Source organism: Microcaecilia unicolor, chromosome 3 (genome assembly GCF_901765095.1).
Source record: "Microcaecilia unicolor chromosome 3, aMicUni1.1, whole genome shotgun sequence".
NCBI lineage: Eukaryota > Metazoa > Chordata > Amphibia > Gymnophiona > Siphonopidae > Microcaecilia > Microcaecilia unicolor.
The window spans coordinates 377,612,390-377,635,523 of record NC_044033.1 but is presented as its reverse complement, the minus strand read 5'-3'; the positions used below and the strand labels follow the sequence as shown (position 1 = coordinate 377,635,523).

The window sequence follows — 23,134 nt, the reverse complement described above, 5'->3', positions numbered from 1 at the left end:
ATAGAACTGTATAGCAAATAAGACCATAAGCTTTGCCACCCTGTTTTAGAAAACTAATTCAAGCTATCTTCAAAGTTCAAAGGTTAAAACCACAGAGATCTTGTATGAACAGAATAATCTATATATATAAAAGGCAACCCCAACGTTCTGAAGCCTCCACGGAAGTTGAGGCGCCCGAGATATCCGGTGTGCCCTGGAGTGTGTGCACCGCCCTCGCGTCAAAACGTCATGACGTCGAGGGCGGAGCTATTGACATTCGAGGGCCGAAACGGCCCACAGCGAACAAGGCAAGTAGCTTCGAGGGACGGAGGGAGGGGGCCCCTTGCTAGCGCCCGTTTCATTCCGCTCAGAAACGGGCATTTTTTCCTAGTATATACATATTACACTAATAATGACAAGGTGGTAGTAAAACATAGCAGTAGCAAAACAATGTAATATCTGGCTCATAAGATATATTGTAACTAACAGTGGTAACAGAGTTGTTAAAAGTGAGCTAGTTTAATGTTGATGCAGACATGGTAGTAAAACAAATGTTACCTTTTTCATGATATACATTGTAACTGACATAGGGCCCTGTTTACTAAGCTGCGTAAACTTTTTAGCATGCGCTAAAAATTAGTGCATCCTAATGCTAGAGACACCCATAGGAATATAATGGATGTCTCTAAAGTTAGTGCGTGGTAAAAAAGTTTGCGCGCCTACAGTGCAGCTTAGTAAACAGCCTTTAGTAATGACATGGAAGTTTCTTTGTCAGGAAAAACAGAAGAGAAAAATACTGGTGTTATCCCCTAAAGGAGGCACAGAAGTAGTGCTCAGTCATTATAATAGCGAAAGCTGAGAAAAGTGCAGTAAAAAATCTTTTAGGATGAAAGAGTGGTGGATGTAATAAGATACTGGCAAACAAACAAACAATGACCATGAAGTGAGGAAACTGTAAGTACTGGCAACCAAAAATATCACATTGTTGGTCAAATGAACCTGTATTCTTCCCCCAGATATACTGAGTTGTACAAGCAGGAATGCTGGTAACCCAAAAAGTTCGGCAAAAAAACTATCTGAGAAAATATTGAATACTAGTAAAATATGCCCGTTTCTGGAGTAAATGAAACGGGCGCTAGCAAGGTTTTCCTGCCGAACCCTCCCCCCTCCCTACCCACCCCTTTGGCGTTGTGAAGCCACTCACCGCCATTGCTCCGCACCTCGTCAACGCACGCCACCTTCATCCACTGACACCATTGCTCCGCCCTCGACGTCATCACGTTTGACGCGAGGGCGGGGCCCAGACACAGTGATTTTGGTGGCTTCACCACCACGAACCTTTCGAACCTGAAGGACGTGCCCGCAGGAAGTGACACTGACGTCAGTGTCCTCAGAACGTTGAGTGTGAGTTTTATTATATAGGATATCTGGCATCATGTCTGCACATAGATGCTTCAATCAGGAAGCTATATATGTTGAACTGGGAAAATAGCACAATTTATTTATTTGTATCCCACATTTTCCCACCTATTTGCAGGCTCAATGTGGCATACATAGTACCGTAAACGGCGTTAGCCGATTCCGGTATGAACTAATACAAGTATGAACAATTACAAGGTGATATTGTGGTAGAAAGAGGTACATGTGTAGTAAATACAACTGGGGGAACATTAGAGAGGGAGAGGAAGAGTTAGGATATGTCCATTACGGTCTTTGGTTTCGTTATGTTGCAGGCATCCAGGTTTTTTAGTTCAATAATTTTTATTGATGAAAGCAGAGATAAAACAATTCCATATTAACAAGGATAACTCAGGCAATTAACATTGCATGCCTGTACTAATACAGCAAAATTGCTATCATCAATTTCTTTATTTCTTCACCCCCCTCCCCCCCTCCCCTCCCCCCTCCGTATTACTATATTAATTGACAATGGCATATGCATACAAAGGTGTTATACATAACTATTATTCATAAATCTGCCTGTGGTTTTGGAATGTATCAACTAGCAACCTGAGCATTATGTAACAAAATTTAAATAAATATAAATCACTGGTACCATTCTTTGTGCTTAGTTTTTATTCCTTTGCTCTATTATACTGTGGCTCTGCCAGTCAGCAAGTTATCACCCACTAAACAGGAGAACCACATCACATCTGCATGGTACCACTATCTCCATCAGGCTTTATTTCTTTCTTTTTGAAGTTAGTTTATCTGCACAGTGCACATCAAGGGTCCTATTTACTAAACCGTTCCAGAGGCGCATTAGTCTTTTTAGTGCGCACTGCGCAGGTGTCCACACTATTCTGAAGGCGCCCACACAGCATATGCCAATTTGTTCACTCTATTTAGATTGTTTCAACATTTTATTGATGGTATATGTTATCACAGCAACAATCATGGGTGCACACAGTGTTGCCCTAAGATATCCATTCCCATAATTCCATTACAACATCCATCATCAAACTTTTTATGCCTCCCATTCTCCCTTCTACCCACCCTATAACTCTTCCAACCGAGCCTTAGGGTCTTATATTCTTGGTGGAATCCCTCCTATTCTTCTTTCCCGTGAGTGCTACTGCTTAGAACCCCCCCCCCCCCTTTTCCCCATCCCTTTCCTCCCACCCAACCCTTTCCCTCCAGCAACACAGGATATGACACCTTTGCCAGCTCCTCTAACTTGTAATCAGGAGAAACGCGCTTAAGCAACGGGGTCCAAGGTCCCCATGTTCTCTAAACCAGTGTATAGGTATCCGCCTATGCCCCCGTCACGCCTATAGTATGTGGGGAGGATCTGCTCATCACTTACTGCCTCAGACCTTTTATGTGTGACTACCCCCTCCTCCCCCAGGCCATGTGTTCAATGTTCGATATACTGTAATACCGATTTTAAAAGTTTAATAAGTAGCTCCTTCCTCTAGGTGTCAGGGTCTCCCACATTGGTTCCCATTGTGCCCTGAACCTCTGTCCCGGTGTACTATCTATCTCTCGGACTCCACATCGGTCAATTCGCATTTGTTTAATCATTTGGCCCCGCCATACCTGTAGGGAAGGTTCTGATACATCTCTCCAGAACTGCAGAATAGAAGTAATGCCATAATACATTCCAATGCATAAGAAGGCTTTAAATCCCTCTGGCGGCGTTGTTGTGTATTTAAAGTTATTGAATAATATTAGTGGGTCTCTAAGAAAGGTGCAATTCCAAATCCTGTCTATCTCCTGCCCCACCCTTAACCAAAAACTTTTGACATGTTTGCAGCTCCAAAACATATGCCCCAGAGAGGCCATCTCATAATTACATTTCGGACAGTTTCCGTTTTCCGCAAATCCTGCCCTAAATGCCCTGCTCCGGGGATACATGGGTTCTTAGGAGCCATCTGTACAATCTCTCTCTCTGCGGTATTGACAATCTTTGCCCGTACAGTGATTTCAGATACATTTTACAGACCTCGGGGGAAATCACACATTCTAAGTCACGTGACCACCTTCCTGCCAACCCCTTGTAATCTAGTTCAGCCGTTGAATCCTTAAGCTGCTGATGGTGAAACTTCAAAGGAACAGTAAGCTGAGCTCCCAGGGTGAAATCCTCTGAAAGGACTTCTACTACATCCTCCGTTAAATCTTTCCAATCTATAGAGGCCAAATAGTGTTTTAATTGGTAATACGCAAAATGGTTATTTCCTGAGATCTTATACTTTTGTTGAAGCTCTGGGTAAGAATATATCTTTCCTTCCTCCGTCACTATATGTGCCAAGTATATCATTCCCTGTTTTTCCCATTTACGAAATATTCCACCTCCCTGTCCCGGTATAAAAGCCGGATTATTACAAATCGACAACCAAGGTGTTACCCGGGCCGAGAAGTGGTGTCTCCTACATGTCCACTTCCAGGTCTCCCTGAGAGCTCGCAACAGGGGATGTATTTTGAATGCATCCGGGGGCGGAGTAACTCCGGTGTGTAGTAATGAACTAAAATGTATCCCTGGGAACCTGGAGACCTCCACAGAAGTCACCGAAAAGTCTGTAGTCCCCCGGTACCAATCATTTATGTGTCTCATTGAACTGGCAACCGTCAAGAACTTAATATTTAAAAGACCCATTCCTCCCACGTCCCGTGGTGTTGTAAGCTGCTCATATGTTAATCTAGGTTTTTTCCCTTGCCAAAGGTATCCCTGTAGTAGTTTAATAAGTAATTTGTCATCCCTAGATTTAAAAAAGAGGGGCAACTGTTGGAATACATAAAGCCATTTGGGAGCAATCATCATGTTGAAAAGCGCAATTCGTCCCCAAATTGTTAGTGGTAAGTCTCGCCACATGGTCAGTTTACATTTAGTCATATCCATAAGGGGACCTATATTGTCCTTGTATAATGAAGCCAAATTTTTGGAAATCATCACCCCCAAATATTTCAATTTAGAATCTACCCATGCAATGGGGAACTCCCCTTGCCAATGCGCCCTGGTAGTCTCATCAAGGGCCATCGCTCCCGATTTATCGTAATTTAGGGAAAACCCTGACAAATCACCATATTCCCGGATCACCTCCAGGGCAGTTGTTAAGGAGCGTTGAGGATCAGTGAGTAACATAAGAATGTCATCCGCATAGGCTAGAACTTTCACCTCTTGCTCTCCCAGTCTCACTCCGCTTATCCCAGTATCCGAGTTTAGCAACCTAAGCAACGGTTCCAGTGTCAAGTCAAATAACAGAGGTGAGAGGGGACAACCCTGACGAGTTCCCCTTTCCACAGTAAATCTTGTCGTTGTCCCACCATTAACCACTACCTGTGCGTTCATGTCATTGTAAAGGGCCTGAACTGCTCGTATAATTCTAGTCGGCAATTTTATCCACTCTAACAACTCAAATAGGAAGTCCCAGCTGACCCTATCGAATGCCTTAGCGGCATCTAAACTGACCACCAGTCCAGGAATTTTCTGGTGTCTACACTGGGCCATGGACATCAATGTTCTCCGAACGTGCAGTACCGACTGTCTCCCTGGTATAAACCCTACTTGTGCTGGTCCAATGATTTTAGGAAGGTATATTTTAAGGCGCTCAGCTAGAATCTTTGCCAATAACTTAATGTCCACATTAATTAATGAGATAGGTCTGTACGACTCTGGTTCTTCTATAGCTTTCCCATGTTTTAATAGTAAGGATATACACGCGGTGTTCTCGTGCAGAGGAAACTTCCCCTCCGAGATGACCGCTTGATGGTATGCGTATAGGGGGCCTAGCAGTGAGAGCTCCAACATTTTGTAAAATTCACCGGAGTATCCATCTACCCCAGGAGCTGAGTGGGATTTTAGTCCCTTAATCGCGGTTTGCAACTCCTTTAGCTGTATCGGAGAGTCTAACATAGCTATCTCTTCCTCTCCCAAATGCGGCATATTAGTTTTCTTTAGAAACTCTCCAATTTCTTCTCTCCCTTTCAATTTATCCTTTTTGTATAAATGCTTAAAGTGTTCTTGTAAAGTGCTCTGTATCTCTTCTAGCTTATTGGTAATACCTCCCTTCTTATCCCGAATTACTGGGATCGTCCGGTTTCCGCCCCTCTTATTAACCATCCTTGCTAAAAGTCCTCCGGCCCTATTGCCAAACCTGTTAAACTTATATTTTTGGAAGGTCTGATTTCTCAGTTCATTTTCATGCAGCATGGAATTGACAGAGGCTTGTATAGCCAAGTATCTGTCTTTATTAGTTTCTGTTGGCTGCGCCAAATATCGGCGCCTTGCCCCCGTCAATTGCCTATTCAGGTTAATTAAACTACGTGTTGACCTTTTCCTCCTAGCCGCAACATATGCAATCAGGTCTCCCCGTAAGACGGCCTTCCCGGTGCACCAGAATAGTTGAGGGTTAGATTGATGGGCTTTATTAAAATGTGTATACTCATCCCACCGGGCCTTTAAAAATTTTTGGAATGATTTATCATTAGCTAAATAACTCGGGAATCTCCAACGTCTAGACGTTGCCGAGCTACGTGCGCCTTCCAATTCAATCCATACGGGGCTATGATCAGAGATCAGTATCTCTTCCATTTTAGAATTGGTAACCTGAGAGAACAGTGTCTCTGACACGAAAATATAATCTATCCTTCCCCATGTTCCATGGGCCCTCGATCTGTGTGAGTACTCCTTAGTCTCTGGGTGCAAGTTCCTCCAAGCATCTATCACAGAGAGAGAATGTCCAAATTCTTTCAGCACTCTCCCTTCCTTGCGGCCTACATGCGCAAGCCCTCTCACCCCTGTGCTATCTAGTCCGGGGTCCAACAAACAATTCATATCTCCCATCACAATCAAGTCTTTATCTTGATATGGTGTCATCAGCCTTAACAAATTAGGGAAGAATGACCTCTCTGGTGGCGTGGGGGCATATACATTTAAAATATATAATTCCCTCCCCTGTAGCCATAATTTGACCAAAAGATACCGCCCCGCAGGGTCTTGCAACTCCTTTTTGACTGGATAGGCCAAACGTTTGTGAAAACATATCGCTACTCCGCTCTTTCTGCCCTCCGCTGAAGCGTAGAGTACCTGCCCAACCCAACTTTGTTGGAGCTTGTCATGTTCTAAGTCTGTTAACTTTGTTTCCTGTAGACAAACAATATCAGCATTTAAGTATTTTAGATGTTTTAAAATCTTTTTTCTCTTGCATGGGGATGTTATACCCCCAACATTCCATGATATTAATTTACAGTGTGGTACAGATAGGAATATGGTACCACTCTAAGGCAAAGTTATATCGTTTAGCAGCTGGGTCCCAGCCCCTCCCCAGCCGCCGCTTGGAGTGTATTAGCACTCCATCAACTGTGGCGGCCCTCACTGAACAAGTAACAAGTAAGTTCCAATTTATGTCTCTCCTGTCTGATATTATCTTAATTAGGAAACTTTCTCTTCGTGTCTCTAAGTGTGCTAACTGGTGTCCCTGTGTGTTATTTCTTTCTGTTGTTGCTTTGCGCCCTCCCCCCCCTCCCCCCCGTATCCCTCCCATCGTGATTGAACCTGTGTGAACTTCTGTCACCTACATGAAGCCCCTGACGTGACCTTCCCCCCCCTTTGTTCTGTATCACTTCCTCCCCCCTATTATGTTCTACTTTGATGTATGTTAGAGTCTGGTTTCCGGGTCACATTTAAATCTCACATTATATTAACTTAATCCAACAGTGCAACTGAGAATATATCAAACAGTGTAACTTCCAACATAGATAATAACAATAGGAGACCCACTCCCGAGGCACCCTGCAAAGGCCTCACTCCAGAGGTTCCTTTGTGATATTAAGAGGCAAAATGCCTCGTGCATGAGCCTGCAAATCCTAGACAGTGTCATCACATCTACCTTTACCAGTCCTCAGAACTCCTGACCGGGTGGTCCATCACCATGGCGCGTGCTCCCCTGGACCACAGTCACTCCTGTGGATCTGACTCTTTCAGGTTTACATCCACGAATCGTTGGGCATCTGGGACCTTCTGAAATGAATGCCATTGGTTTTTATGCTGTATCTTCAGTGTGGCCGGATATATCAGCATAAATCTCTTGTTTTTATTGGCTAGAGCTGCACATATTGGATGAAAGCGTCTCCTCTGCTCCTGGACTCCGGCCGAGTAGTCTTGGAAAATTTTTATCGGAGACTCCTCATATGTAAGGGAGTCTCGCCTCGTCCTGAAGCCCCGGAGGATCTCCTCCTTGTGCAGATAGTTGTGCACTTTGATAATAACAATCCTGGGTCGTTGCATGCCCTACTGCCAGCGCCCCAGCCTATGTGCTCTCTCTATGCATAGTTCTCCGTAACTGTCCGACAAAGCCAACTCTTTTTTCAGCCACTTTTCCAGAAGAGGCCCCAGAGACCTCTCCGGGATCCTCTCTGGCAGACCAACAAGTTTTAAATTGCACCGTCGTGCCCGGTTTTCCATGTCCTCTAGCTTGTCCTGGTGCAACTTTAATTGTTCCTGCAGACGCGCTATTTCTTGTAGGTGCTGTGATCTTAAGTCCTCTATTGCCGAGATCCGGTTCTCAGTCTCATCCACTCTCTTCTCTGTGTCCGCCATTGAAGACTCCATATTCTTCATCTGACCTGCCAGTAGATCAAATCTTGGACTAAGGGCCGCACTCACCGCAGCGGTAATCTGAGCTAGTTGCTTTTCAGTAAATTCTCCCACTCCAGTTTGCTTCTGGTCCGCCATTTTCTGGCTGGGTTTAGGTGGGGATGCCTTCTCCTTATCAAACTTTGTTCCCCTGCGCGTAGTTCCAGAGGGCATATGTTTCAGATATTGCTCCATGCAAAAGTCGGGAGAGCCCTCCGTCACTTCTTGCCCAGGCTGTGAGTGCAATTGTAAGTAGAAGTTCAAATGTCCAAGAGCCCTGGCCCGCGTAAGCCTCTGGTATAATTCGCAAATTAAGTGAGCTTCCCCAGAAAGCTATTTATGCAATGCGGGGCCACAGTCCTAACAGTCCAGGAGTGCCAGAGAAGCCCCCGGTGTCCTCCGGTTGCTCGTTCTCTTCCCCTTTCTATCTTGCTTGGTACTCAGGGAAGTCGCTCTCTTTGAGTTACCAGCTATCACTGCGCAACCAATTCTACGGATCAAGGCACCGACCTCCCAAGGCCCCGTCCGCCCAGCAATCATTTACCACCACTCCGGCCTTCAGTTCTTTACCCGCCCTGGGTGGATCCCGCTGTCCTTTGGATTGCTCTTCTCTTGTTCCTGCAAGTGCCCGGGACTTAACTCTTTCTCACTGCGCTGCGTCTTCCTCTAAATGTTACCTTCTCCACTCTGCTTATTGTCGCCATGCAGCGTGCGATTCCCGCCTCAAGTCGCCATTTTGTTTGGTGGGGCGCGTCTTCCGTTTATATTTTAAATTTCTCGCCGTTACCATCGATTCCGGACGCTGTCCCGTGTACATTAATTATCCCCCGGCCTTCCGCCAGCTTGCAGTGGGTCATTGGAACGGGTCGGGTCCGTCAGCTCGGGGCTTCAAACTGCGGTGCGACGGAGCTCACCGGAAGTCGGCATCCAGGTTTTTTATGTTGGGCCGGTGGGATATGCTTTTCTGAACAGGTCTGTTTTTAGTGCTTTCCGGAAGTTTAGGTGGTCGACTGTAGTTTTTACTGCTTTTGGTAGTGCATTCCATAGTTGTGCGCTTAAGTAGAAAAAGCTAGATGCATAAGTGGATTTGTATTTGTCCTTTGCTGCTTGGGTAGTGGAGGTTTAGGTGTGATCATGCTGATTTCCTAGTGTTTCTGGTTGGCAGGTCGATGAGGTCTGTCATGTATCCAGGTGCCTCACCGTAAATAATTTTATGAACTGTTGTGCAGATTTTGAAAGCGATACGTTCTTTAATTGGAAGCGACTGCAGTTTTTCTCGTAGTGGTTTGGCGTCAAAACGCATTTTTCCAAATATAAGTCTAGCTGCTGTGTTTTGGGCGGTTTGAAGTTTCATTATGATTTGTTCTTTGCATCCCGCATAAATCCCATTGCAGTAGTCTGCATGGCTTAGAACTGTTGACTGTATCAGGTTGCAAACTATTTCCCTCCGGAAGAATGGTTTCACGCGTTGTTTCCACATTGAGAAAAACATTTTCTTTATGGTGGATTTCGCTTGGGTCTCTAGTGAGAGGTAGCTAGTGTTTAGTAGTGTAAAGTAGCACAGTGAACTGTTATATGTAAAGAATCGACACAGCCTGCTCTGAAAAAGTGCTGTCGGAAAGACATAGCAATCAAACTTTTCTATAGTGAAAAAAGTGTCTCATAAAGGAGAGGTAGTTAAAATACACGCTGTGACTAAAATGGAGGATAGTTAAAAAGAAGAAACTTCACTGACAATATTAGGAGCACACTATCTTATGACGCAGCTCACTCTTGCAAAAGCACAGGAGCAACAAAAATGCCGTGTATGCAGGCTCACTTTATTTAAATAGGAAAATTTAAAGCTTCACTCCCATGGTAGCATAGCGAAGTGGTTCAAAGTGCAGGTAAAGAAATACATAACAAAAAATCTAATGCAAAATACAGTAAGGCTGTAGCCATGGTATGCACTATAAAAAAAAATGTCAAAAGATTGATCAATGGAGGATGACGTATCAAAATGCAATTACTTAAACATGATCGATCAGAAATGATCTGAATGGAAAAAGTTACATCTGCAGTAAAAGAGAAAAATAATTGTGTTGTACCTTAGGTAGTACAAGCTTTGCAAATATGCATATTTCAGTTTCTAAAGTGAAAAGAAAAAAATTGCTACGTTTTAAATTTAAAAAGTGTGTATACATGGAGATATTGTGCCTTAAAACATGGTATCTGATAACTTGATGTATTAAATACATGAAAATAAATTGTTTTATGATGCCATATTTATCACAAAGAAGGGTATGAAGTGCTAATCTAAAATGTAAAAACGTGTATAATATATAAAAAATATAAAACAAAATAAATGTGGTTACAGATTATATCTTAAAAATAGCAAGAACTATATTAGTTCAAGCATATGAATGTATACAAAAGTATGTTCGATACTATTGCCTGTCCAAAAAAAAAAAAAAGCTCAGTCTCTAAAATGAAGTGGAAAGTAAAAAGGCTACATATACATAAAGGGGGGTGTACATAGAGATGAGATATACCTTTAAACAATATGTATACAAAAAGTAATAAATTAACACAGTGCCTTAAACATAGAGAAGGTGACATGGACAATGAATGATGTAGATGGCTCTACTTGTTGTGCAGTTGGAGGAGTGTAGTAATTTGATAACCTTGTGTGTGATGGGGGGTGTATAAACTGTTGGATTTTCAATATGACTGCACACTGTGCATAACCAAGACTTCTTGTGTCCAATAAGAGATTGTGCTGGTATGGTGGAAACAGCCAGCAATAGCGAGGGTACTATTCTTTCTTTAAGGTTTCTTTCTCTAGGTTTTTTTTTTTTTTTTTTTTTGGGGGGGGGGGGGGGGGCACAATCTCTTGGTGTTCTGCTCCGCTCCAGATGCTGGTTTTCAATTTTTCTGTGTTTCTACTAGAGCAGACTAAGATTGTTGTGTTGTGCCACTACATGTGTATTTTGATTTGAGACTTATGCACCTAGTGTAGTTTGGCAGATTTGACCCCTGAGACAGGTGTTTAAGCCAAAACCGGCCTATGTCAGGTGGATCTCTCGCAACACTGTGTTGTCAGCATATTTTCTCTCTTGTTGTACTGCTTCAATATATCCTGCTTCTATGTATTTTGATGGTTATCCTCTGGTCTTGAAGTGATCACCCATTATCTTGGCTTGTTGGTTAGTCATCAAAATTGTAACATTCTCTTGAGGCGCAGGAACTGGCGCAAATGAAATTTTTTTTTTTTAAATTTGGATGATGGTAGCTCTAGCTGGTGTAGTGCAGATAGAACACCTATCTGTAGATAGTGGTGTGAAACTGATAATCATTTTTTTTATAAGTTCACAAAACTAATTTTCTGTGCATTTTATTGCATTTTTAATTTTAAGTTGGAGTCTCTGATATTGACTCTAATGTTTTGGAATCACCTTTGCATAACAGAAACAATTTCAGCAGTGTATCTTCTGTATAGACAGAGATGTTTTCTTTGAATGGATGCTCGCTTAAAAAAAAGTCTTCTCAAAATTGACCACATAGAGGTTGGCTGGGGCCATGGCTTCACCCATGGCTATTCCCTTGATCTATTGGTTAAAAAAAAAAATCTTTGAAACACAAATATTTTTTGGTTGGTGCAAGAGTGGCCAATGTGACGATCAGATGATTTAGAATCCATCTGGGTGATGGTTGCACCCCTTAAGGGTTTCCTGTATAATGAGTAGGGCTTCTGTTTGCAGGACATTAGTATATAGTGAGTCTGTATCCAACGTGACCTTGATAGTCAGATCACCATCAAAATGTCTGAGGCGATTGATCACGTGTGTGGAATCTTGAACAAATGATGAAATCTGAGGGATGTAGGATTGCAGGAAAAAGTCAATGAAAATAGGGATTCTAAATCAGAACCATTAGCAGAAACTATCGGTCTCCCAGGCGGGTGAGTGGTGGGCTTTATATATCTTTGGTAAAATATAAACCATTGGAACAACAGGATTTTCCACAAGAAGAAATTCTTTCTTTGGTTGTTAAATATCTAGCTCTAGAAGAAAAATCCACAATCTCAGTATTTTCTTTCTGGAGAGCAGGAGTGGGATCTAGGCTGTAAGGGAACATATTGTCTGTCTTGTAATTGCATTAGGGCCTCAGCCATGTAATCTGATCTGTTGACAACTACAATCCCTCCCCCTCCCCCCCCCCCCCCCTTGTCAGCTGGCTTGATGATGATGCTGCTGTTGTGTGCTAGTTCTGTTGCTGCTTCTGACTGGGGTCCGGAAAGGTTGTAAAACTGTTGCTGTGGCTTCCGTTCATTTTCGTGGATGTCCCTCTCTATACACTGTTTGAAAGCAGAAACTAATGGGTCCACCAGGCCTGGAGGAATCCAGTTTGAGGGTTTCTTCACAACACAACAGATATATCAGTCATTATGTTGTTCTGATGAGAGGAGTTCTTAGAAAAAATGTTTTATCTGTAATTTGCATGTGAACTTGAAAAGGTTGACTCTGTTCTGGAATGCATTGTATCTTCTTGTAGGAACAGGAACAAAAAGTCCTTTTTGGAAAACCTATGTTTGTTACTGGTAAGGTATTTGATAAATTAAAAGTTGGAATATTTATCTCTAGCTGTCTTGTTGGAAAAGGGACCTGCTGGTTTCCTGTTTGGATCCATTCATTCCCAAATGGAATCTTTGTATTACTCTGCCTCTCCCTCTCGCTTGCCTCCTGCCCTGAAATTGGTACCTTTCCTTATGGGTTATTGTATGTGTGGATGTGCCTCTGGGTATCTCTTTGGTTTTGTTTTTTAAGACCAAATCTAGCATTCAGTCTGGCTGGGGGTGTTGTTGAACGTATTGGACTACTAAAAGGAGATGTATACAATTCATCCGAGTCACTCCTAATCCTGCTTTTTACTCTGTTCAATTACAGGAGGGTCAACTTAATTTTGGATAGGGTTTTTATCTGAATCGCCTATGGGGGTTTGATCTGATCTGGGTGTAATACTCTTATCTTTCTTCCTTAAAGGGTATGGTCTGTAGAACCTTTCTTTTAGTCGGCTTTGTCTGTCTCTTAAATTTGTTAATCTTCATTTCTTTAATTTCACGTCTAAACTTTCCTAGTCTTTATTAAAATCTGCAAATGCAGTGTCAAAATGAGAATCCTCACTCTTCAATATACTTAACTTCATATGATTTACATAACATATCATTCTTACATTTACAGATCTCGACAATTAAAATCATGAGGTCCAAGGAACATTTATTTATTTAAAATGGAGCACCATTTATCCAAATATAAATAAATAACCCCTAGTAATCTTAAACTTGGTGGGACCCTTTTTGATCCTCAGACCTCTGGGAATCTTTTTGGACGTGCAATAATTTAAAATTCCTGTAAAATGAAATTGATTCCTGATGATGCTGTTCTCGACAAGTGAGCAGATATCATAGATGAAGTGATTCTGGTCCAGTACTCGCATCTTCATCCTCTGTATTTAAAGGTTCTTGCAGTAGATGATGCAAGCGATCTTCAGTAGAGGTAAGGACATTGTCCTAGGGTTGGAAGTGTCTTAAAGTAGGTTACTGAGCCATAGGACTTTGGGCTAAATCATACTTAATAGAACTGAATACTATCCAAGCCAAAGTTCTGTTTTGTTAATAGAATTTGTAATTTTCCAGAAAGTCTGATCCAAACTGGAAAGAGTGAGAACCAAAACAAAAATGTCAGCACAAGAGAAAATTTCATTGTCCTCTAATTTAATTTGACCTAAAGAGCTCATAAAAATATTAAATAATATAGGGGAACTTGAGCCCTGAAAACACCACCACATGATGGCTTCCGTGAATAAGAATTCCCCATTTTTCTTAACTTTATATTGCCTATAAATCAGAAACTTGGAAAACCAATCAAATACTATCCCAATCGTACCTAATTCATTCAGTTTTGCCAATAGCAATGAGTAAATTGATGGAGTCAAAAGTTGCTGATTATATCAACTTGCAGAAGTATAATTTGGTTATCCTTACTCGGAACTGTTCGCCCTTCGGATATCTAGTGATGATGGAAAACTTTCCATGCTATGTAACTTTCTAAAATCAAATTGTGACCAATCCAAAATATTATATTGTGTAATCCTCCACAAATCTAGACAGTTGTATGCTATCAAGTCTTCCTAGTTTAATAATGGAATGCTAGCTACTGGTCTAAAACTGCTGGTTAGATGCTATTTTTGAGAATAGGTATCAGTTATTCACCCATAAAGAAAAGTAACCAACCTCCAAAACATAGTTTACAAAATGTACTAACCAATCTGTAATTTCTTGGGGGCTAAAATACAGGATGACCTAGAAAGCTTGACAAGGAAATGATCTACCACATTAGATGTTACCTCCCTAAAAGTGGACAATACTTTTATCAGTGTATGTACTGTCCACTTTATCTGTGAAAGATAACAATCAGGATGTCTGAGTTGAATGATCACAAACTAAAGACTGCCCTAATAAAAGAACTTCTCAGAAAAATAGCAAGTTAAATTGCATTTGGTTGAGTTAGACACTGTCAGATCTTTAGATGACCTTCACTGGATCTTCTGGTCAGGATAAGGAGATCCTGTTAAATTAAGAATAGTACAGTTTTCTGGTGTTATTGACTTCATACTTAAATAACATATACTACATTTTCCAAACTTTTCTATCATTCTAATTCCTAGATTTCCCCCATTTTCTTTCTAGCTTTCTACACTTGCTTTTCTTGAACCTCAAGTATGGAGACTATTAGGGCAGCAATGTTCTCTTAAAGGGTTTCTTTTGCATAACAGGCTCATTCAAATAACTATTCAGAGTTGTTTTGATGTAACTGTTCATAGTAAAAAAAAATCTGGTTGTACTTTTACATTTGTGTGTGTATGTATATGTGTGTATATATATATTTATTTATAATTTAAATGAAACTAATATTTTCCATAACTTATATTGCAGGAGAATCTCTACATGGGTATAGGATTTGTGTACAGGCTGTGCTGCTCGAAAGACCAAAAATTGCAACCATGAATGTGGGCAAAGTAAGTGATGTGAAAAAATATTTAAAGCCTAGCAGAAACCAGCAAGATTTATTCAGTAGCCTCTGTATTCGTCCCTCTCCTGCTAGCCTGACTCAGTTGTTCTTTCCCATCCCTTCTGCACACTTGTTCTCTCCTTCCAATCCCCCTCACCCACTCTTGCTCACTTGAATTCCCTTCTGTCCAGGCACACAATGTTTCCCTGAACCCCCACCCCCAAGTATTCTTTAACACCTTCCATTTCCACCTCCTCAGCATTCTTTTACCCACTCAAGGCACTTTGTTTCTTTTTCTTTTCTTCCCACTCAGTCTTTTCATCTCACCTACTCCTCCCATGTTGTGGATCTTTGATTCCCATGTTTCAGTAGCACCACAGCTCATCAGCTATTATGGCCTGCATGGCATATTTGCTCCTGCAGCAGAGCTTTTTGGCTGCATCTGCTGTGTCTCGAATTAGCAAAGTACATATGTGCATTAACACATGTGCACACTGTGCTCCAGTGACAGACAAGCACATTATCAACATATATAAACTTTAAAAATAATCTTGCCCTTCTCTGGGCCAGGGCCACATTTATATTGAAGTGGCCATAGGTTTGATAGGTTGGGGGGGAACGGGTGATCCCTTTCCTACCCACTACCACCATTGTTACTTCCTATGTTTTCTTGTTTCCCCTCACCTTACCTTAGATCTGGGGTTTCCCAGCAGCTGTAGCAACAAGCTGATGGTAACACTTGAGCATGGGGTCTGCCTGCCCTCCACACTCTGACTGACCGACTTTGTCACCCTGCCTCCTCCACTTGCATGGGCTTCCCATTACTGTGAAAACCTGTCAGGGCATTCTGAAGGGCCTGTAGTGCAAAAGCAAGTAGGGCCTGCACTCAGTTTCTTTTTCAGCTTGCTTGCCACAGGCACTGGGAAAGCCAAGGCAGACAACAATCAAGTGCCTACGCAGTTGTCTTTCTGTACCTAAATCTGCTGACTTGCAGCAGCGCCTCCCATGACTGCTGGAGTCTCCTGCTGTGTTGTGCATGTGCAATCCACTGGATCCAGACAGACTCCACTTTCCCAAGTCGAAGCTTGGTGAACTTAGGTTACACTGACAAGCTACAATATAAGCCACACTGGGTTATGTGACTTCAGTCATACTTCCCATCAATGAGACTTATTATGAGCTGTTATCTAAGAACAACAGTTATAGGTACGCAATAATCTTTTCTTTGTCCATTCATGAGTAATGCATATTAACATTCACTTGCAGTATTTGGAGCTACTAAGATCTCAGCAAAGCAGGCCAATGAAATGCTTGACTGTAATGTGGGCACTAGGACAAGCTGGATTCACAGACCTTATAGAAGGACTGAAAGGTAAGAAATTCAGTATGACACACACAAAGAGGCGTATTTTCAAAACACTTGCACTTACAAAGTTCTACAGGTTACTACTGAACTTTGTAAGTCTTAAGTGCTTTGAAAATGAGCCCCAAAATGAATATAATGCCTATAAAGGATCAATCTAATATAAACTACACAAGGTCTATCTCACATGACAGTCCTTTATTGTGCAGGTGAGATCTGCAAAATAACATTTTCCTTAACGTCCCTCCAGACCGGCCCAGGATTGAACTGATGAGTTATGCACTCCTTCCAGCAGGTGGATACTGAGAACTTTTGACTCTAGAGAGCCAATAAGAGCCCTGGCCATGTGATCATTGATTCAGTATTCTCAGTGTCCCACAGGTGGAAGGAGGTGTGAGCTAGGGTTACCATATTTGCCCTAAGAAAAAAGAGGACACATGCCCCGCCCATTGACACACCTCTTCCCCGCCCCGCCCATACCCCGCCCCTTGCCCCGCCCCCTATTCAAGACTTCAGTGTTGCCACTTTACCCAGCAAGCAAAAGCAGAGGAAAGGTTCATATAACTCACTATCACCTTAAACTTGATAGGAATCTTCAGCTTTAACTGAAAGAATAGATCCAGAGAGCCTTCTTATTCCATTTGTATTATGATGACCCCCTTCCCCTCCTTTCCACATCAGAGGGTCACAAGCATCGACATACACATTTTTTTTAGATCACAAGGCTGGTTAGTGATTACAGCACTACTGGATGTAATAAAACTGGGGTTTTCTTTTTTTATAACCTCAGCATTGCAGTGTTAACACCCTTGTGTTTTAAGGAAAGAGAGAAGTTAAAACAAACCTTTGTAGCCTTTCTAATCTTTTTTTCTGTAAATTCCGCTCCCGTTGTAGGCAGGCAAGTTAGACAGCACTTAAAAGCTGGAGACACAGAATAACAAGTCACCCTGCAACCCACAACAAGATGATTAGTTCCGCATGGCCGGGGGGGCACTTTTAAGAGAAACAACATTGGGCAATAAAACGTTTCACAGAAAAAGAAAAAAAAACCCAGCCAGCATGATAGGGACGGAGGATACCACTTGTACAGATAGATGAGGAGAGGAACGGTAAGGAAGCCCTGGAGAGTTGAAAAAGATAGCACAGAGAAGCTGCCGGACATTTGTGCACCTTTGTTCCAATCCAAATGAAAATCGAGAACAGGAGGATTTATTTTAACCAACGGGGAGAGAGATACCAATTGAATTACCCAGCCAGTTCCATTCTGGTCTCCCCCCCCCCCCCCCAGACGGGCCCCAGTTTTCTTCTACTTGAACAACTACTATCTCCGGTTTTATTACTTCCCCGAATCCCTACACTACCGCGACTGCATGGCAGGCAGCAGCCTGCCAAATAAGTGAAGTAGCAGCTACATCAAGAAAGTGGCTCAGTCTGTCCGACCCTCACCCAGACCCACACAACTCGGACAAAAAACAAATTTACCTCGTGGCTGCAGCAGGCACTACTAGTTGACACGTGCGTGCAGGAGGACTGAGAACGGGAGGGCGGATCGATCAACTAATCAGCTGATTGGGGCGTGTACGTCATCACGCACGGACGCTGCACGTCGGACGAGGGGAGGAGACTGAAAGTCAGGAGGAGGAGCGGAGGACTCGGAGAAAACCCGGACAAAGCCAGCAAACGAAGAAATCCGCCCGGACTCCCGACAGCGCCCTCAAAAAGAGGACATGTCCGGGGAAATCCGGACAAATGGTAACCCTAGTGTGAGCCCTTAGTCTCTCTCTTTCTCTTTCTGTTCTTTAGCTCTTTAAAAAAAAAAAGAAAAAAAGCCCTTGTCTTCTGTGCGCCGAGGAACAGTATTTGGAGGCTGTGGTTGCTAGAGGAATTTTCCCGGCCTCAGGGGTGTTACACTCAGGGGTTCCCAGGTCCCGCCCCCTCTTTGCTCCCATGGGTCTTGCAGGATAGAGCTCACCCTTTCGGCGGGAAGGTGTTATAGCTTCATGGAGAGGCAGCCACATTTTAAAAAAACAAAACAAAAACCATACAGCAGGAGTTCTCAATCTCTTGTTTTCCCCGCTGCACAAATGAGCAGGTCAGCTCTTTTTGTGTCTGGAGCAGCACACTTTGGGTTTCTTCCTGGTCTTCACCGTGGTAGAGTGATTCATTGGTGGAAAAAAAGGCGCGGTGGCGCTCCAGTGCTATGATGGAGAAACTGGAGCTCTGTGCAGTCTGCCAGCGGCGTGGTGTTGGCACACTATGAATTTGTAAATACTTCACGGTAGTGGACTCGGCTGCGGCCCCCTCTCCTTCAGCACCCCAGTCGGCAGCGATTCAGTTGGCGCCTGCAGTTCCAGCTCTGGAGTTACCTGGGCCCTCAGTTTTGGCGGGGAAAGCTGCCATTTTGTCAGCGCCAAGGTCTGCTGAGGACCGGGTGGTTCCAGTTTCTTCCCAGACTTCAGGTTCTGCTGCGGTGTTCCTGGTGCATTCTTGAGGGGCGCGGAAGGGTGGTTTCCCCCCTGAGTTTGTCCTCCAGATGTACCAGGTGTTTTTATTGGTGATGAAGGATGCTGGGGAGGCTTCTGTGGGGGATCTTTCGTCTAAGCAATTAGCGCCTGCTAAGAGAACTAGGGTTGCCTGGGTGGAGGAGTGGCCTAGTGGTTAGGGTGGTGGACTTTGGTCCTGGGGAACTGAGGAACTGAGTTCGATTCCCACTTCAGGCACAGGCAGCTCCTTGTGACTTTGGGCAAGTCACTTAACCCTCCATTGCCCAATGTAAGCCGCATTGAGCCTGCCATGAGTGGGAAAGCGCGGGGTACAAGTGTAACAAAAATAAAATAAAAATAAATCCAGAGGAGGACCTTGGCTCAGATCTGGATTTGGAGATGCCCTCCATGGAGGAGGAAGAAGGCTTGGCAGACAGGCTCTTAGAGGATCATGTCTCCTCTGAAGCAGGCACAGACCCCTTACCTCTGGGTGAGGATCCCTCGGTTGTCTGGATCTTCCGTAAGACTATGATGGTCCCACTTCATGAGATCTTACGGGAGATGTTCAGGTGAAGAACTGGGAGTCAGTCCCTCTTCTCCCCAAGAAGATGATACCATGTACCGGATTCAGTTTTCTCCTGAGTTTGATAGGCCCCAGTTTGCTCATCCGTTCCCTGGTTGTGGAATCCACGCTCAAAAGGGCCAGGAATTCTAGAGACTATGCTTTGGCACCCCCTGACAGAGAAGTTAGAACCATGTATTCCTTTCGGTAGAAGATGTATCGGGCCTTCATGCTCATCTCCCGTATCCAGTCGTCCCAGCTCTACATGAGCCTATACTTGCGGTCCTTGGTAAGCAGTATATCTGATTTAGCAGAAATTCTCCCACCGGATCAAGTTGAATGTGTTTGCCAGCTGATCAAGCAGCAGAAGACATGTCATAAGTTCTTGGCTATGGGCGCCTACTACGCTTTTGATGTAGACTCGAGGATCTCTGTCCAGAGAATAACTATGCGCAGATTCTCATGGCTGAATGTCTCTGACTTGGACCTGGCGGTGCAGCAGAGATTGGCAGATGCCAGGGGATAATCTTTTTGAAGGTAGAGGTTGCTGATCTCATCAGAAAGCATACTGATACCATTGATTCTCTCTCCCAGGAACCTTATGCACCTGCCGCGTCGTTTAGGAGGTTGTTTGGCAAGTCAAGGAAGAACACTTATTACTCGCAGTGGCATCCCTTCTCGCCAGCCTCTGCAGGCTCAGCCCCAGCATGCTCATTCTCATCAGCAGTGTGCGCTTAAAGCTCAGACAGCTCCCTAGTCAAAGTGGGGGGGGGGGGGGGGGGGGGGGAGCTTTTCGCCAGCCCCAGCAGAGCATAGCTGCTGTAAAAGTGACCATCCTGGATGATTTGCCAGTTGGAGGCAGGCTGAATTTTTACAAGAAAGATGGCCCCTTGTAACCTCCGACCAGTGGGTTCTTCAAATAGTCTGTCTCGGTTACACCCTGCATTGACTTCAGAGACCACCAGATTGCCCATCAAGAGCACATCACTTCTGCTTGCAGCACAAACAGGTACTTTCAGAAGAACTCTCTGCCCTTCTCAAGGCCCTTGCGGTCGAACCCGTTCCACCAGGGGAAGAAAGGGGAAGGTTTTTGTTTTAAAATGTGGCTGCCTCTCCATGAAGCTATAACACCTTACCGCCGAAAGGGTGAGCTCTTCCCTGCAAGACCAACAGGAGCAACGGGAGGAAAGAGGGGGCGGGACCTGGGAACCCCTAAGTGTAACACCCCTGACGCCGGGAAAATTCCTCTAGCATCAACAGCCTCCAAATACTGTTCCTCGGCGCACAGAAGAACTCTCTGCCCTTCTCAAGGCCCTTGCGGTCGAACCTGTTCCACCAGGGGAAGAAAGGGGAAGGTATTCCAGGTACTTCCTTGTTCAAAAGAAAACAAGGGGAATGCGTCCCATCCTAGACCCGAGGGGCCTGAATAAATTCCTGGTCAAAAGAGAAGTTCAGAATGGTTTTCCTGGGCACCATGCTTCTCATGCTTCAGGAAAATGTTGGCTATGCTTTCTGAACTTAAAGGATGTTTATACTCGTATCATGATACTTAATCTTCAGTTTCGGCTGGGGACACGTCACTTCCAGTATCGCCTGCTGCCTTTTGGCTTTTCTTCAGCTCCAAGGGTTTTCACCAAGTGTCTTGCAGTTGTGACAGCGTCGCTACGCAGACTGGGAGTCCATTTGTACCTCTATCTCAGTGACTTGCTGGTGACGTGCACGTCACAGGACCAAGCTCAGGAGTCCTTGTGGAAGACTGTTTGGGTGTTAGAGCTACTAGGGTACGTTTTATACCACCCCAAGTCCCATCTGCTCCCTGTCCAATGATTGGAGTTCATTGGAACCCTGCTAGACACTCAGCCGGCTTGGTCTTTTCTCCCTGTGGTGCAGGCAGACGCTGTAGTCACCCTCACTACTCACGTCCGAGCAGCTTGGCAGGTCATTGCTTGGCAGATGTTGAGGTTGTTGGACCACATGGCATCTACTATTCATGTGACACTCATGGCACGTCTTCACATGAGAACTGCCCAGTGGACCCTAGCTTCCCAGTGGTGTCAGGCTGTGGGGAACCTAAAGAATGTTATTACTACTATTTAGCATTTAGCTGGTTCAGTCCCAGTTTGACTCTGGGACTCCCATTCCAAATTCCACAGCCCATGAAAGTGCTGATGATGGATGCATTCCGCCTAGGGTGGGGAGCTCATTTAGATGGGCTTCACACTCAAGGTGCTTGGTCAGCCCAGGAAACGGATCTTTAATCTTCTGGAGCTCTGTTGTATGTGAAGCGCGTCCTTATGTGCTATCTTACTGCTACCAGTGACTTCAGGTGGTCTGATCATCTTTTTGACCTCTTTGCGGGACCCCGGAAGGGTTTGCCGGCCTCCAAAGTGACAGTGGCTTGATGGCTTAAGGAGGCTATTTGTTCGGCTTACATTCTGATGGGTAGGTCTGCTCCCATGCATGTTGGTGCTCGTTCTGCCAGGTCTTTGGTGACTTCTTTTGCAGAATTAAGGGCAGTTTTGGTGGCAGAGATCTGTCGGTCACAGACGTGGTGGTCTTCTCATTCCTTTGTTAAGCATTACTGTTCGGATGTGTCTGCTTGAGCAGATGCTTCTTTTGGGGCCATGGTTCTTGCTGCAGGGATATCACACTTAAGGATTGCTTTTGTACATCCCATTTGTCTGGACTTGTCCTTGGGAAGTAATGGAAGGTAAAATTAATTACCTGATAATTTTCTTTTCTTTAGTCCTATGGTGGTTTCGCTTTTTCTGGGTTCTATGTAATTTCGGGTGTTTGTATTATTCTAGTTCCGTTATTTCTGTGGCTCAAGTTTTTTGCCCTTTATGTCATAGTTCTTTTTCTTTCTAGAAGTTGGAGGCTTTTCTCTGGAAGTCAATCTTTCAATGCTTTTATTGAATACTGGCTTGGTTGCTAAGCGCATGAGCTTATGGGGCACAGCTCATTAGAGTTCTCTATCTCCACCTGCAGGCTGATGGTCACAAGTCATTTGTCTGGACTGATCCTTTGGGACTAAAGGAGAGAAAATTATCAGTAATTAACATTTTTCCATAGATATTGCTAAAAAAAATAAACACTAAAAGCACAGTTAGAAATATATTGAATATTAAAAGCAAACCACAGTATAAAACACAAAAATAGCACTGACTACTGCCAGGACTTTTCCTTTCCTTTTTACTGTGCCTTGCCCCTTGTCATCGTGTCATTTAATTTAGCCGACAGTTTTTCCATCCATGTCCACAAAGATTCCCAGTGGCTTCAAGCGCTGTACCAGGTGCAATCGGACCATCTCGGGGAAGGAAACCCATTCTTGGTGTCTGCAGTGTCTTGGGCCTGACCATAGCCCTGATAACTGTGTTCTCTGTCTTTGCATGAAGAAGAGGACCCAGCTTTCCCGAGTGGCTCAATGAGAGAGGATTTTTGGAGCAAAGTCTAGTTCCTCGACGTTGGCATCGAGGTCAGAGGCATCTGCATCGACGTCTAGCATTGCACCAGCATCGAGTGTTGGTAAGCATGGCTGCTACTAGACTCAGAGACACTGGGAGCAGTGAAGCATTGAGTGGGTCTCTACCTGCCTTGAGGCCTCCACCTGTGCAGGGCTCCCGG

The 23,134-nt window shown here is 44.0% G+C and overlaps 1 protein-coding gene across 2 annotated transcripts in view; it reads left to right on the top strand.

Annotated features, from left to right (window-relative positions):
* Positions 1–23,134, top strand: part of TMEM214 (transmembrane protein 214) — a 256,765-nt gene that overhangs the window by 81,937 nt on the left and 151,694 nt on the right. For both annotated transcript variants that reach the window (XM_030198624.1, XM_030198623.1), the window contains exons 5-6: positions 15,027–15,109; positions 16,369–16,474. In XM_030198624.1, coding sequence (XP_030054484.1) covers positions 15,027–15,109; positions 16,369–16,474 — 189 coding nt within the window. The remainder of the gene's footprint in view (positions 1–15,026; positions 15,110–16,368; positions 16,475–23,134) is intronic.